The 15872-nt window shown below is 41.4% G+C and overlaps 1 protein-coding gene across 6 annotated transcripts; it reads left to right on the top strand.

Moving 5' to 3' along the window:
• Positions 1-2709: 2709 nt before the first annotated feature.
• On the top strand, positions 2710-8113 carry LOC133892500 (uncharacterized Rho GTPase-activating protein At5g61530-like). 6 transcript variants are annotated; one of them, XM_062333321.1, is made up of 11 exons: positions 2844-3076; positions 3172-3231; positions 3336-3402; positions 3707-3948; positions 4506-4568; positions 4662-4680; positions 5047-5145; positions 5230-5307; positions 5395-5639; positions 6676-6832; positions 7692-8113. In XM_062333321.1, exons 3-11 carry the CDS (start codon positions 3342-3344, stop codon positions 7832-7834), a joined length of 1107 nt encoding a protein of 368 aa, XP_062189305.1. In that variant the 5' UTR covers positions 2844-3076; positions 3172-3231; positions 3336-3341; the 3' UTR covers positions 7835-8113. The 6 variants fall into 6 exon arrangements, with proteins under 6 accessions (XP_062189307.1, XP_062189309.1, XP_062189305.1 ...); XM_062333323.1 differs by lacking the exons at positions 2844-3076; positions 3172-3231 and adding an exon at positions 2710-2837; XM_062333325.1 differs by lacking the exons at positions 2844-3076; positions 3172-3231 and adding an exon at positions 2725-2803.
• Positions 8114-15872: the final 7759 nt, after the last annotated feature.

Below are 15872 nucleotides of genomic sequence, written 5' to 3'. Positions count from 1 at the left end.
CTGCGAGAGCGAGCGCGCAGAAAAGAAATTTCGCTGATGAACCTTGGTGATGTTTGAGAGCTATGTGACTGTGAGCCCGCTTTGTTCCTAGATATATGCCCTGGTTTACTTGGTAAGGTCGCTGAAAAAAATTTGTTGCAATCATCATGAGTACCTGAAATCGTTGCATGAAGAGAACAGTGCTAGTTTGGGAACTACGGGATTTCTTTTCAGCTCTTTCAATCCTGTGAGCGAGAACATAACGGTGACACCCTCTCTACTGATCTAGGAACTACTGGTTCGTTCTTTTCACATCTGAAGAAGACACACTTATTGATTCATGTAGGTTCTGCGATACAGTTTATTCTGATATTTTCCAAGTGATGCTCAAAGCATGATCGACATTAGTCTGCTAGCCAAATACTATATAGGTGCAAAGATTAATCATGTCATATTTAGAAAACAAAAATGTTGATATTCTATGCCCCCCGAACTGTTACTGTTCAATTTAAACTTGCATATATTGTCGTGTTCAGTGACAGATTTTTTTAAGTCTACCACGAAGCAGTTGATGTTGTCTCTGAACGCACCCACAAACGAGTGCCAACTCACGCTACTGTGCACATACGTGCTAAGAAGAAAAATCGATGGTATCAACAAAATGAAGCTCTTTCTCCTTGCAAATAAATCCAACAAGCCACCTTGGCATGGAGATAAGTCGCCCATTCTTGAACACCGCGATGGCCTATGAGCAAACAAGTTGCTGTTAGAACTCAGTTATTATTCTAATACACTTCGCCGCTTGTACGTGCTAAACACTGACCGTGATAGATCCTGAACTAGTACAATTATTTTATTGTTACACAATCGACGACCTCTCTTAGTTTTAGGGTTCACCCTAATAAAAACCGTTATAACGCGATGACTTATATTAAAAACCAAACCACGAAAGCAACAACAACTAAAAACAAAGCCATTCAAAATTTCCGATAATCATCAAGAAATGTGCATCTATACCACCAATCTAGAGTTGGCACCCCAATAATACCATCATTTTTCGCCCCTTTTATCCATACAATTACATTTTCAAAATCTTTCCACCCGTAACACCAAAATAACCGTCACCCATAACAGAAGGTTAACCACTTATTTGGTACCAAAATACCCTCCCGTCCATCTCTCCAATTCGTCGTCTTCTGCGCGTTCTTTCTCTGTGCCTCCGCCTCCATTATCTCCGGCCACCGCTCACCAATCTGACTCCCGATGACAAATCGAGGCGCTAGCCCTTATCTGACCGCCTCCGCTAATCGATTCGTCTCTGACCCGACGCCAAGCCGATGCCGCTCAGTCTACCCAGCCTCGTCCATAGCCCCACCGTGGCAGTCCACGTCGCCGGCTGCTTGCGAACAGAGGAGGCGACGAAGAAAAGAATTTGGAGGATGGCGCCTGGCGGCGAGTGCAGAGGTCAAGATTCCGCCCAGATGCATCTGAGAAGCAGGTTGTAAATGAAATCTTTAAGTGCTGGAGTCTTATCTACCTGGTTCTTTGATGGTTGTTAATCGGAATTAATTGGCCTATCAAAAGTGCCAATGAGAAATTTGTGGAAAGATCAACGGGTGAGCTTGCTATGGCTGCTTGCTCGCACGAGAATTCGGTGTTGATGTGCTTGTGGATTTCATAGCGGGCATGGCGCTTATGGTCTCGAGTGGCTCGTCAGAGAGGTCACGCATGCGTGAGGAGCTTGGTTGCGCTGAAGCAGCGGTTGGTCAGCGGCAGGGGAGCTCGTGACCACCATGGGAGGTCGCTCTGGAACGCGTTGCCTTCCCCACTGTTGAGATACCGACTTCGCCTTGCTCCTGAGCGCTTCACAGTGGCTGCAATGGAGCTCGCAGGCGCCGGAGACCATCTCTGGTAGTAGTTCATAGGGGCATTTTGGTCTTGATGGCTCGTATAAGCAATGGAAGACGGAAGTAAACAGATGAAACAGAGCACTAAGGTCACTCCCAATACAACATTATGAACTAATATCTAAAGGTTACTATATTATAGATATAAGTAGACATAAACTATACCAATATATTGTATCTAAAATAAAATCTACATAATTAATACATGTTCTTTTCCCTCACCTCATATTATATAAGACATAAGCTATCCTAATGTATGTTTATACTATGTCTATCTTTTAGATTTTGAGCCAAGCTAATATTTTATGAAAAACACTAATTTATTATCTTTTTCATTTAATTTCTTGTCACATTATTTTTTATTCCACATAACTATCTAATTAATATCTAAAATATTATATCATAAAGCATTAGAAGTAGTCTGGTGGATGGTATTTTTAGTTTCCACCCTTGATGGTACCGATAAAATTTTCCTACAAGAGGGGCCTACAAACTGGTACCCCTAGTCAAATCAATCAATGCACTACCTGTCGTCCCGTCCACCCATCATCCACCTGTCCCATTCCGACCCTGAGCCCAGAGCCCATTCCCCATTCCCCACACCGCTCCGCACCAACGGTTTCGCAGCCGCGGACGCTTCTAGAACCGGGCGTCGACTCTCGCCGGGGCCCACGTGGAGGCGAGAGAGATCGGCACCGCGAGAGCGCGGCGCACGTCACCCTCGGGAATGGGAAACCCAATCCCGCCCCTCGCTCGCCTCCGCCATTGACTTGACTACTCCCTCCCCCTCTCTTTGGATAGAATCCAAAGCAGGAGTAGCGCACGAACAAAAACCACCTCGCTTTCAGCTCGCGGAAGGAACAACGCCCTCGTAGCGGAGTCCAACTCCTCTCGCTTTCTCGCTCCGATTCGGCTCGGTTCGACTCCACTCGATTCGGGAGGGAGAGAGAGAGAGAGAGAGAGGTGTTTGCCCCACGCGTGTTTCCTCCTCCATCCACTGTCCATTTCCGCTCTGCCCGCCGATTCAGCGGATCGGGCTGGGTTCATTCGGTTTCGGCGGCTCGTGCCTCGCGTTTTTCTCTCTCTCCCCTGTTGATTCGGTTTAGATCTTAGCTTGTTCTGTTTAGGAAGACTTTTGGTCGGGGCGGAGTGTATTATCTCGATTAGGTTTTTTCTTTTTACACTCGCAGGTATTTGTTGACTCTTGGGTTGGTTTGGAGTTCGTTTGGGCTTGGGTTTAGGAGTTAATATTCCGTGCCGCTTATCGTTCCTTTTGTCGTTTCAGACTTTCAGCGTTTAGGATCTATGTCTGTTCTAGTTGTTTGACTGCTGCAGTACGAGAGTGGTTCGGAATTTTCCTTTCTTGTGCTCAACTGCTGTAGATTATAGGTTCATTTCGTGGTTCTGCAGTGGCTTAATGGCTCGGTGGGTGTTGCTTCTCTTGCGCAGGTGGTGATGCCGCTGGCGCAGTCGCCTCAATGGCGCCGGAAGGCAACTGATTTCTTCTCTACCTCCAGTAAGTTTGTTCGGCAGTGATGCCTTTTTGTTTGTTAAACCATGCTGTAATAATTTCTGTACGGATATACACATAATCATTCCACTAGTACTGCACTGCCCATTCCCAGCTTCTGATTCGATGGTAAAGATAGAAATTATCATGTACTTCGAAAATTATTACCAAATCATGTATAAGTTCTGAAAGTGTGAAGCATAAATTGTTTGTATCCTAACAGTCACATTGATTTTGGGGCGAGCGTGATGGTTGTTACGCTTGTTTCACCTGCAATTTTGAACCTTACTGTGTCTATATCTTGATGCAGGTTTCAAGCTGAAGCAGGCAGGGCAATCTGCTGGGGATAATATAGCTGATGTTGCTGGGAAGGTTGGGTCCGTGGTGAAGAGTCGGTGGGCTGTCTTCCAGGAGGCTAGGCAGCGGCATCCATCGAGTGAGACAGTGCAGGAGCGTTTCATCACTGCTGCTGCCTCCACTGGGGTGCTTTTGAGGAAGGGCATTTCAGAGACAAAGGAGAAAGTTGCAGTGGGAAAGGTCAAAGTTGAAGAGGTGTGTCTGCGTTTCACCAAAATTTACTTTGAACTGTTCTGTTTTTAGTTGTAGTTTCAATTGTTGTGATGTTCTATTCATTGTGTAACCTTTTTGTTCTGATCATTGTACCCGTCAACTCTAGAATTATGAACACAATTTGTGTCAACAACAACAAGGCTTTGTGTAATGAAGCAAAAAATTAGTGCCTTATTATATTAGTTGGTCTGCGAATTTACCTATCTTTATCACCTCAACATAAAGAATGGCTCAATAGTGAACCAAAATCATTGCCAAACAAAATAAAATTATGGAGTAGCAAGTAGTGCACCTTGATTATTGGCATTTCAGGGTATGACAATCAGGAGAGAATTGTTGGTGTCTTCAATAGCTGTTTAAATGTATTTCAGGGGAATATTGATCAAGTCATAAATACCTCTATTGAGAACATAATGTTATCTTGGGCGTTGGAGTTTGCACTTGCATTCCTTTTATTCAGGCCTTCGGTCACATCATTCTTTATAAACGGCACCAGTGTCTTTGGCTGATCTTTCTTCGGTCTCATGTGCTTCTTGCAGGCTGCTAAAAAGACCGCAGATAAAAGCAAGACTATTTTGAACAATATTGAACGCTGGCAGAAGGTTTGTGATTTGGACTCCTGTTACCTGGTAACGTAATTTCACCTTTTTGGAGCACAATGCTGATTCTTACTTACTTCTGATTCTTTGCCCCAGGGAGTCGCGAGCACTGATGGTATGCCCACAACTCTTGTCTCTAGTTCTCCAGGATGCATATATATCATAATTGCAAAGGCAGCTAATTTTTCTTTTAGCATCTAGGCAGCTAAAGTTTCTTGTAGCATAGTCATAGTTCTCAATCATAAGCCTAAGTTGTATTGTACCGACATGATAAGCATTGCTGTTCTTCACCTGGCTTGTTTAACAAATTCTTCACTAATATTTTCTGTAAGTTCATTTCTCTTCTGTGCATCGGTGAATAGTGCTCAGTGAGAAATGACCCCCTCTGATTGCAAAATGCAAAGAGCTATTGGAGCCACTGTACAGCGAGTGCAGCAATGAACAACGAGAAATGACCGACTATTACCTTGTAATCTTGCAGTCTTTGGTGTTCCTATTGAAGCCACTGTACAACGAGAGCAATCTGGTAAAGCAGTGCCCTTGGTGCTAGTGAGGTGTGCAGACTACCTGGTTATATCAGGTGAACTGGCTGAAATTACATAGAAATTAATTTCTCCACTTCGTTTTAATACTGAATCTGATATCTGAACCGCTTTCTTCCTAGGTTTGAATAGTGAGTACTTGTTCAAATCTGAAGGTGACAGAAAAGTTCTTCAGCAATTAGTTTCGCTTTACAATGAAGGTATCACTGCCACTCAATCATATTGAGCTTAGCTTTTGTAGCCATTGTTCATCAGCATGGGCCTCTGAGTTTATGCATGTTTTGCAGACTCGGGTGCATCTTTGCCTGAAGGTGTTAGTCCTATTGATGTCGGTGCACTGATGAAGTGCTACCTTGCCAGCATCCCTGAGCCACTTACTACATTTGTGCTTTATGATGAGCTTAGAGATGCGAGGGTTAGCATTCCTGATCTTAGGAACATATTGAAGAAGCTTCCAAATGTAAACTACATGACACTAGAGTTTGTTACAGCGTTGCTACTTCGAGTAAGCCGTAAATCGTCACTTAACAAGGTATATCTGATCCCCAATTTTAATTCTTTTTTTCTCCATGCTGCGTTTGCAAGTTATTTTTCTTTTCAGTTCTTGGACACTAAAAATAGTAAAGCTAAATTGGACATACAATATATGTCAATGAACAGTGTAACCGTAATAGTTTGGAAAGCACCTTTTAACAGATTTGGTACATATCTGGAGCCACCTAATGTGAAACTGTGGACTTGTATGTCTCTAATATTGTAACTGTTTTCTGTATTTTACTCATTAATTTTGACAATACCCACAGATGTTAGGAAATGGTATTTGATCTCACACCGCTTGGTTGACAGTTTGGGTTTCTGAATGCCTTTGGTAACAAATTCAGTGACAGCTACATCCTGTTTTGAATAATACAAAGCCAATGCTAAATATCGGCAAAACTGACAATAACATCTTGAGATGGTAGCATGGACTGAGCACTTAATCAATAGACCACCCAGTTGTTGGAGACAATGGCAGACACAGCCTATATAAAGACTTCTGAAGAGTTGACTACAGCAGGGTTTGAGAGTCCTAGATTAGATCTGCTTGTCTGTTTTGACAATAACCTTCTTATTGCCAAAGAGTTAAATATGCTGGTTATATATAAAAATCTCCCCAGTGGACCACAATGGGATTATGTTTAAATGGCTGAATCTGTTCTTTCGCTTGTAGTTTCAATTGCACATTTGGTAGCCACTTCCTGTCCAATCCGGACAATATGTATGACCAATGTAGTTAACAGAAGGGACCTTGATTCATCTTTGCACCTGCTTAACAGTCTTACTTAACAGGATTCAGACAGCTGTGAGTAGCAATGGATTGACTAGATGATCGTCCTTTGTTCTGTCTGTAGATTGATAAACCACATTGTATACCTCTTCACAGGGAAGCATTTCATAGTAATTTACATATGAGAAGCATTCTGTTTAATTTTAGTATTTCTTGAGTTGTCTCTTTTGTCATAAACTAATACAACTGAATAGATGCACCTTTTGGGTGGTTTATTACAAGTTTTTGGTATCTAATGCAGATGGACTCTTGTAGCCTTGCTGTGGAATTTGCACCTTTGATAATGTGGCTGCAGGGCGATGCTGGTACAGATTTGCGTAATCATCTCAAACTTACCCTAAAACCGCCTCCAAAAATTGTGGATACAACATCAAATACCGCCACATGGGACCTGTTAGGTACGCGAATTCTCCTTTTCTTTTTAGTTTATTATGACGAGTTTGGAAATTCCGTAGTGGTAAAAAGGCAGCTGTTCCCTTGTTCGCACATGGGGTAATTGTCTGTAACTGTTGTGGCATAAAGCATTTGAGTCTGCTCTTAGCCAATGGTGCTCACGGCTCTTGTGGTAGTTGTCTGTACAAATTGTGGTCTAAAGCATTTAAGTCTGTTCCTGGCTCATGTTAGCAAAGAAAGGTGCTTGCTTCCCTATATTTGATTGTCTAGTTAGTGTGATTTGACAAAGAAAGGTACTTGCTGCCCTATATTTTATTGTCTAGTTACCGTGATTTGTGAATGCCAATGGTCCAGTATGAATTGATGACTGAGGTTGTGGCAACTGCCTACCAACTACCAAATCATGACAATGAATGAGAGGTCCAATTTGAACCAAAAGAACTTACAGACGTGTGAATATGGCGGCGCATATGTGATTTTTAACTACTTTTGCATCACATCAACAGATAGAAGTTTAGGACACCATTGAAAGGCATGCTAATCAGAGTTCAGCTTAGACAGGTAGTGATTGGTAGATTAGGCTTCTTGAGCTGATAGGGCATTTCCTTGAAAAAATTTCGGTTACGGTTTTATGTCAGTATACTAGAACAGTTTCAGGTGGTTTTCATCTGAAAATTCCCTGTTATATCGTTTGTTAGCTTTTCTCCCTCTGATAGGTAATTAGTTGTCCAGTTCATTCGGTCAATTGTATTGAATATTTCATGTAATTTGTAGTTTCGTCTCTAGACTACGTCTGTGTTTGTGCACAGCAATTTCTTCTTTTTTAAAGCTTTTATAATGCATTATTTGCTTAAACGATTGCAGATGAAGACGACGAGGATGCCTCGTCCCAAATCCCCTTGGACGATGCTTCGCCCCCAGACTACAGCTCCATTGAGGTCATCCAATGTCTGATTGAGCATCACAACGCCATTTTCACTGATGCTAATGAAACTGTATGGCGATGATCAGCATCTCGTCTTTAGATTTCTCTGGTGTTAGGTCGTGCTATGTACTAGTTCCAGGTAGGAGGATGGATTACTGCGCGCTATTGTTAGAGATATAAGCATTTTGGCCGAAACATTTTTGGAGTAGATCTGTATATACACTAGTATTAATTCTCCACGGGAGAAATCTTGTTAGGATCTGGTCATGTCTCATTAATAAGAGCTGGGATGTAAACCAGATGGTGGACGTGATGTGCTGTTTTGATGCATTTGCTGAATTCAGTCGATAGGTGTTGCGCATCGAATGTTTCTTGTGTATCATTCACGGATATGTGATATACATGGTCTGTCTCCCGCCCCTTTCCTTTTCTCCCCTCCAAACCCCGTGCCTTAGGCTTCCCCACTGACACACGTCCCCCATCTCCCTCGCTCCTCCTACGCCGCCAGACGTCGGGATCTACCGGTGGCATCCTCATAGACCTCCATCGCCTGCCACCTCATAGACCTCCATCGCCACCTCGTCTTAGAGTGTTTTTTATTATCATAAAAATAGTGAAAGTAGATAAAGTAATACAAACGATTTCTTAAAATTTGTCACCGGCAAGTTGTTAAAGCATATATATCTGTAACATGACCATCGTCTATGTATGCCACAACTTACATATATTTTTTTTTAAAAAAAAATTATCTGTGATATGTCACATACGTTATGTGTTTCTTTCAAAAATTATTTGTGTCTAAATGATTGACACATACAAATTACTAAGAGAATTTATATGTAGTTAAAGATCGTTTTTAGAAAGGAGAATATATAGACGTTTCATTCTAATAATTGTTTATGGGTCTCAATTATTGCTCTGAGACAGGACGCACGAGAGTTTTCAGATAGAGCAGCATGGGAATTTTCAGACAGAGGCGTGAGTTTCCTCTGCCCCCTTGGGGGGCATTTTCTTTGGAGTCCATATGCGATTGATTTTAAATTTGAGTTGGTTCTTGGGATCCCAGGAGGTTAGTATCTTTTTTACCTTCTTTAGCTCTAAATTGGTATATTAGATTTGAGTAGGGTAGGAATTTTTTTTACTGAGGTTCCCTCTTAATAGGTTTGAGTAGGTTTGAGCAACAAAATTGTTACAAAATCTACTTAATGTTGCTATGTGAGTAGTAATATATATATATATATATATATAATTCAATAATTATTATACTTTGAAAATCGTAGATGATCGATCAAAGTTGGATGTACCTAGAGAATCATATTTGTGATGAGTTTCTTAATGGTATATCTGGATTCATGCGTGCTGCCGCAGCGGATATGTTGAATAAAAATGAGAAATTTATGTCTTGTCTATGCGTTGATTGCAAAAATGAGATAATATTTTTAAAGGCACAGAATATACATGCACACTTGATTATGTGTGGATTCAAAGAGTACATGTTGGACCAAGCATGGTGAAGAAGACTGAATGACCCTTATGACGATATGCATAAAGAAGGTGTTCCTGAGTGTGATATGTATCAAGTTATTCCTCATAGGGACGTCGAAGATATTATTGATGACTTCATAGACTGAGGTGATGCTATTCTTGATAATTTGGAGCAGCAGGTCCGTGACGCCGAGGGGAGTGATGAGTACAATGATAGAGAGTTTGCTAATTTTTAAGAATTTGTGCGACACTGGAAGGTACCATTATATCTAGGTTGTAATGAGCAATATATGTTGTTGTATGTGATACTTTTCTTTTAAAATTGAAGGGAAGCAATGAATGGTCTGATAAGAGTTTCATTGCATTATTACGTCTATTAACAGTATTGCTTCCCAACGGGAATCTACTGCCCACATCCACCTATGAAGCAAACAAGATAATTCATGCTTGCAAGCAAGACTGTATTATTTACCGTGGAGAGTAAATAGACTTGCATGAGTGCCATGTTTGTGGAACTTCTCGATACAAGCATCAGAATGATGGAAGTGATGGTCGTAGGAAGAAAGGACCTCCTGCAAATGTGATGTGGTATCTTCCTGTAATTTCTCATTTGAAGCATTTATTTGCTAATAAAAACGATGCCAAATTGCTTCGTTGGCACAAAGAGGGCTATAAGAATGATTCAAACATGCAACACCCTGCTGATTGTGCACAGTGGTGAAACATTGATATGACATTCAGAGAGTTTGCAGTAGAAATAAGGAACATTAGGTTTGCTTTGAGCCCGGATTGAATGAATCTGTTTGGTAACATGAGCAGCAGACGTAGCACATGGCTAGTAGTTTTGTGCATATACAATCTTCCTCATTAGCTTTGTCAGAAGAGAAAGTACCTTATGTTGTCAATTTTAATCCAATGTCCTAAATAACCTGGCAATGACATCAATGTGTACCTCAGATCATTAGTGGATGATCTTAAAATACTCTAGTCAGAAGGTGTCGAGGTATGGGATGAGTACAAGTGAGAGCACTTCAGTCCACATGCTATGTTATTTTGTACAATTAATGATTTACCGACCTTTGGTAATTTGTTGGGGGAAACTATAAAAAGAAGCAAAGCCTGTCCATAATACTTAGATGCTACCAAAAGTATGTGGCTCAATAACTCAAGAAAAACAGTATACATGTGGCATCGATGGATTTTGCCCAAGTCTCTTCCATATAGGAAGATGAAGAAACAATTCAATGGCACGAGAGAGAATGCATTATCTCCTAAGCATTTTAGCGAGCAGGAGGTCCATGATCAGGTGAAGAATACCAATATCGTTATTCTAAAGAAAAAGCTCTCTAGTAGTGATAAAAAGGTCATGTGAAAAAAGAAATTGATATTTTGGGAGCTACCTTACTAGCTGCACTTAAAAGTTCAACACTGTCTCGATACCATGCACATCGAAAAGAATGTCTGTAAGAGTCTTATTAGTACCTTGTGCAATATCTCTAAGAAAACAAAGGATGACTTGAAGACATGAAATGATCTGATCAATTTGAACATACGACCCAAGCTTCATCCCTAAAAGGATATGGCATTAATGATTACATATTTTACACAGCCACCCAGGATGGAAAAGTATAAACTAGAATAGTGGTGTGCTCATTGATGCTTATGATAATACTATGCATAAGAGCACTTACTATGGGCAGATAGAGAAAATAATGGGAGCTTGACTATGTAGGTATCAAGATACCCCTGTTTTGATGCGTTGGATTTAGGGCCCAAAGACGTGAAGGAGAACAAGTACGGGATCACTAGCGTTGACATGTGACATGTCGGATATAAAGAAGAACCATTCGTTCTTGCTAAGCATGTTACATAAGTTTTTTATGTGCATGATACACCACAAAAGAGCCAACATTTAGTTCTAAACAGAAAAAGTTGGATCATCGGAGTTGAAAATATCATTGATAATGAAGAGTACAATCAATTTGATGAAGCCCCCCTTTTTGCTAATATCACACCATTTTGTAAATTACACACAATTTTTATGAATTGATTTAAATGTGTTAACGGTAAACTATCATAACAAATTATCAAACATGAAAATGTCTGTGTTGAAATACATATCATGTCTGTGTTGATAAAATATATCATCTCTGAAAACAGATGATAGCTCTGAAGACACAGATGTCAATCATAAGACACATACATGCATCAAGAAAAAACCGCTTATGTCATAAGACACAAATGCACATCAAACAAAAGCCGTCTATGAGTATTGGCTATATGTGGTTGTCTGTGGCCATGGTCAAAGAAGATGTATATGAAAATCCGTCTGTGATGTGTCATAAGACACAAACAACATTAAGCAAAAACCGTCTGTGAGTATTGGCTATCTGCGACTGTCTGTGGCCATGGTCACAGACGGTGTATATGAAAACCGTCTGTGATGTGTTATAAGACACATACATACATTAAGAAAATTATATGTGATGTGTATTTTTAAACCTAGCCGCAAATTTGCTTGTTCAGTTAGTCAAACTGGCCTCGCGTGCGCTCTGGTCCTCCTCCTCCATTGCGGTGGCGCTCTGGTCCTCCTCCTCCTCCATTGCAGTAGCGCACCGCCCCCCTCCTCCCCCACTGCATTGGCTACGGTGCATCAACCCTCTCCTCCACCATTGTCATAGCCTGGTTCTCCCTAGTTATTTTGTTGGTAAGAAACCCTAGGCATTTTTTGATCTGTTTTAGCTATTTTAGTATATGTTTCTATTATTTTTCCCAAACACATTGCAATTTGATGCTTAAGCCCTAAGCTATAACTTAAACTTCATTTGATCACTTTAACTTGTGGGCCAACTATACAATCTGTTTTAGCCATTTAGTTCCATGGATAGGAAGTTTTTATCCAACAATAACTTTTTTCTATTTGTCACTTTGCCCTTAACATTCAATCTCATGAAGTACTCTTTATGCATTACTTGCTTTTCTATTAAATAGTATGAAGTATAGGCCATATTATGCCTTTAACTAGTCACCTAGCTCTAGCCTATAAACAGCTATGCTAAGATGGGTTAGGCATTTAGATTTACAATTTTGAACTATCACCTAACCCTATGCATACTCTGCTAGGATGGGTTAGACATTTGGATTTATAACTTTGAACTAGTCGCCTATTTCTAGCCTATTTTGGTATCATTTACTGAATTAATGTAAAGATCTTTTGATATTGTAGTTCAACTAGATGGCATCAAGTGCTCAATTTTTGCCATCATCCTCTGACGAACAATGCCGCTCAGATGAAGAAGCACAGGGAGATACAACCACCTCAGGGGGTTGAAGTCAGCGTGCTAGGACAAATACCAAGTGGCTAACAGACAAATTTACCGTCAGCCATATCAACTTGACAGGGCTACCTTTGCCCCCCTCGTACAACGAAGAACCATTTTCGACGGGTTTGTGGCCTCATTGGTAGAGAGAGGGTGCCATTACTCCTTGAGAAGTGGAAGGCCCTTGGTCTCTCTACCAGATCAACTTGACAGGGCTACCTATGACCCCCTGTACGGTGAAGAACCATTTTCGATGGGTTTGTAGCCTCATTGGTAGAGAGAGAATGTCATTGCTCCTTGAGAAGTGGAAGGCCCTCGGTTTGTTAGAAGTGGAGACATTATTTGTGTGCCTTGATAATTATTTGGAGTTTTTAGAAAATACAAGGTAGCTTGCAATAAAGAAAGCTTTGGCATTGATCAACAAAGCTTTAAAGACGTTCAAAAGCGTCCAGGTTAGGGAGCGTCCAGGTTAGGGATTATATTGCTCATGATCGGGAGCCTTTTGAGACTACATGCTCATAAAACAGAAGGATTGAGGCATGCTTGTGAACTTAAAGAGTACATAGGAGTTCAAAGCAGAAAGCCAAAAACACAAGGACATTCGGGCTTGCAACAAGCACAACAACAGGTTGGGCACAACCAGCTACGAGGGCAAAATACTTCAATGGTAGATGACCTCGATGGGCCCATGCCTATCTTTGTGGCGAGATCACCTAGCAGCGAGAGAAAGAGTAGTTATGCATCCATTGAAGTGGACCAGAGCTGCCATGATCCCATAGATGACCTTGATGGGCCCATGCCATGCGCTCTCGTTTTTCGTGATTTCACCATTAAGGTCACAAGGGGCTAGGTGCAACCACTATAGAAGACGCTCCACTATGTTGAGGTGCGGTAGAGCTATGTAGTGGTTCAGGTGGACATAGTCTATCCCAATTTCATAGGACACAAGTTGGAGATCCCATCTAATGATGAGATCATAGCTCTAAGGGAAGCTCTCCTACAAAGGATCCAATGGAAAAGTGTGACATCTAATTGAACCCTCCGACGCTCAGCATACGTTCTTATTATTACTTTCTCTCCAACTCACTTTACACATTAATATTTTTATGTTTTCTAGTGCTACCAGCAACTACCAGGTAACACATATGGCTTCTACATTGCCCACTTCATACAAATCATCATAGAGGTGAGGAATCAAAATCCAAAGGTGGGTAAATAGCTTTAGTGATGGGATGTTATTTCAATATTGATTACATATGCTCATTACTTACCTTTTTTCCCCTACCATTAGTATTTCAAACTGCCAATAACTCAACTTACAACTACAAAACTATATAAAATTCGAGGACAACTCATCCTTTTCTTAGTTACTCAAGTAATAGATAAGAAAGAGAAAGTCTATTGTCTTGTTGGTGGTATATGATGTCTGAGGTTTTCAACATACATATATTATATGACGTGTGATCTATGATGAGTTGATGACAATATTGTTTCTTACATTGTGTACATTTGATAATGAGTTAGAGTATTATGTGATATATTGTATGTGATATACATTTGATTTTTTTAGTATTATGTGATTATGGTATACCTGTGTGACATATTGCTTGTGATGTATGCATGTGTGATGTATACCCAGAGGGCAGCCATAGAGCAAAATGGGCGCTCAGGGGATGGTGCACACAAATAAATTTTTAAACAAATTCGTCTGAAAACCCTAGATATGAATGGTTTTTACAGTAATACGTCTGCGAACTGTGTCCTGAAAAACAGTCTGTGTCGTATGACATGGACAGTTTCTAAGAAAATTCGTCTGAAAATGTCACTATTTTTTAACAAAAACCATTTATGACACTTCATACACATAGATGGTGTTTTAACAAAAACCATATGTGAGGCTTGCGAAATAGATACCAGTGTAGCTATATTATAAATGTAAATCTTATTCAGATCTCTTTATATATAGTTATATTATAGATGGAGTTTTAACCGCACCAAACTGGATATCAGTTGCAATTTTGTAAAGACGGAATCCAAACCAGTGAAAGAGTTTAACATTCCTACGTGATAATAGCTAGTGTTCCTCGATTACTACGCCCGCGCCGCCTCCAACCTCGCTTGCGCCGGTCGCCTCCGCATGTTCCTCCTTGCCGTCGAGGGCCTCCGCGCGGCCGCCGGGGACGACGCCATCTTTGTGGCGCACATCAGCCCCGGCCTCCTCTCGCTGCTGCGCACCGTGACTGCGGCCTCCCCTACGTGCTCGAGTTCCTCCGCCTCCTCTTGCGCGATGGGAACACGGAAGCGGTCCTCCTCTACCTCCATCCGTGCCCGAGGTCGAACTGCCCCGCAGAGGCGAGAGCGTGATTGGTGCCTTGAGGTTGGGGCCCAACCGATTTAACGTTGTGGAAGTTTCAATGCGTGCTGCTAGATCGATCGAAGTTGGGGTCGAGCAGAACGAAGTTGTGTCCTCCACGGCGGCACCCAGCCCCACCGCCCACACTCTCCACGACGATGCTCGGCCCCAGAGACCTCACCTCGGCTCGCGGGACTTCGGCAGCGTCTGCCTCGCGGCCTCACCGAGTTCTGCTCCGGCGTGCGCGCAGTGGGCGGGCGGCCTGTGACCAGCGCCCGGTGGGTTCAGCGGCGAACGGTGGAGCCGTACGGTGGAATGGCGGAGCAGGGACTAAAGCTTGGTGCTTTTTAGTTGCAAGCCAGTCTCGGTGAGAATTTCATACTTATTCAAATGTGTTTTGATGGGAATGCGGGTGGTGGTTCCAGCTTTGAGAAACTGCGCGTTGGTTGCTTCGATTTTGGATGGACTGGAGCGCAACTCTTCTCTTTGTATCATAGCTCACAATTATTCATGGATGATTTTGATCTTTTTACTAACTACATCAATTCATGTAATTTGCTTCATTCACTGCATGAAGGCATGAGTATGAGATCGTGATAAATTTTTTATAGGGTTACTACGCCATGTGAATTTCTTCGGGTACATATATGTTCTTTAGCATGCATTTATTTCCCTTGACAGGTTTCAGGGAAACATATATCTTTCATAGAGTAACAAAATGAAAAAAGACCTGATTTAATGCACTACTGAACTTTCTGTGTGTGTTCACATTAGCACAATAATATTTTTTCTGTTTGTGTTCAGCTTGTAATGGAATATTTCGAAAAATAAAAACATTGGGAACAAAGCAAGGAGGCTCCAGGAAGTAAGCAATTGGAGATGATTTTTTCTTCTATGTTTAGACTCTAGAAGATTACCAGTTGAAGTTAGTTTTTCTCTTCACAGAGCAGGGCGACTGAAGA

Source organism: Phragmites australis, chromosome 15, assembly GCF_958298935.1.
Source record: "Phragmites australis chromosome 15, lpPhrAust1.1, whole genome shotgun sequence".
Taxonomy (NCBI): Eukaryota; Viridiplantae; Streptophyta; class Magnoliopsida; order Poales; family Poaceae; genus Phragmites; species Phragmites australis.
Note: the sequence above shows the minus strand (reverse complement) of the source record. Positions and strands in the feature narration are given on the sequence as shown.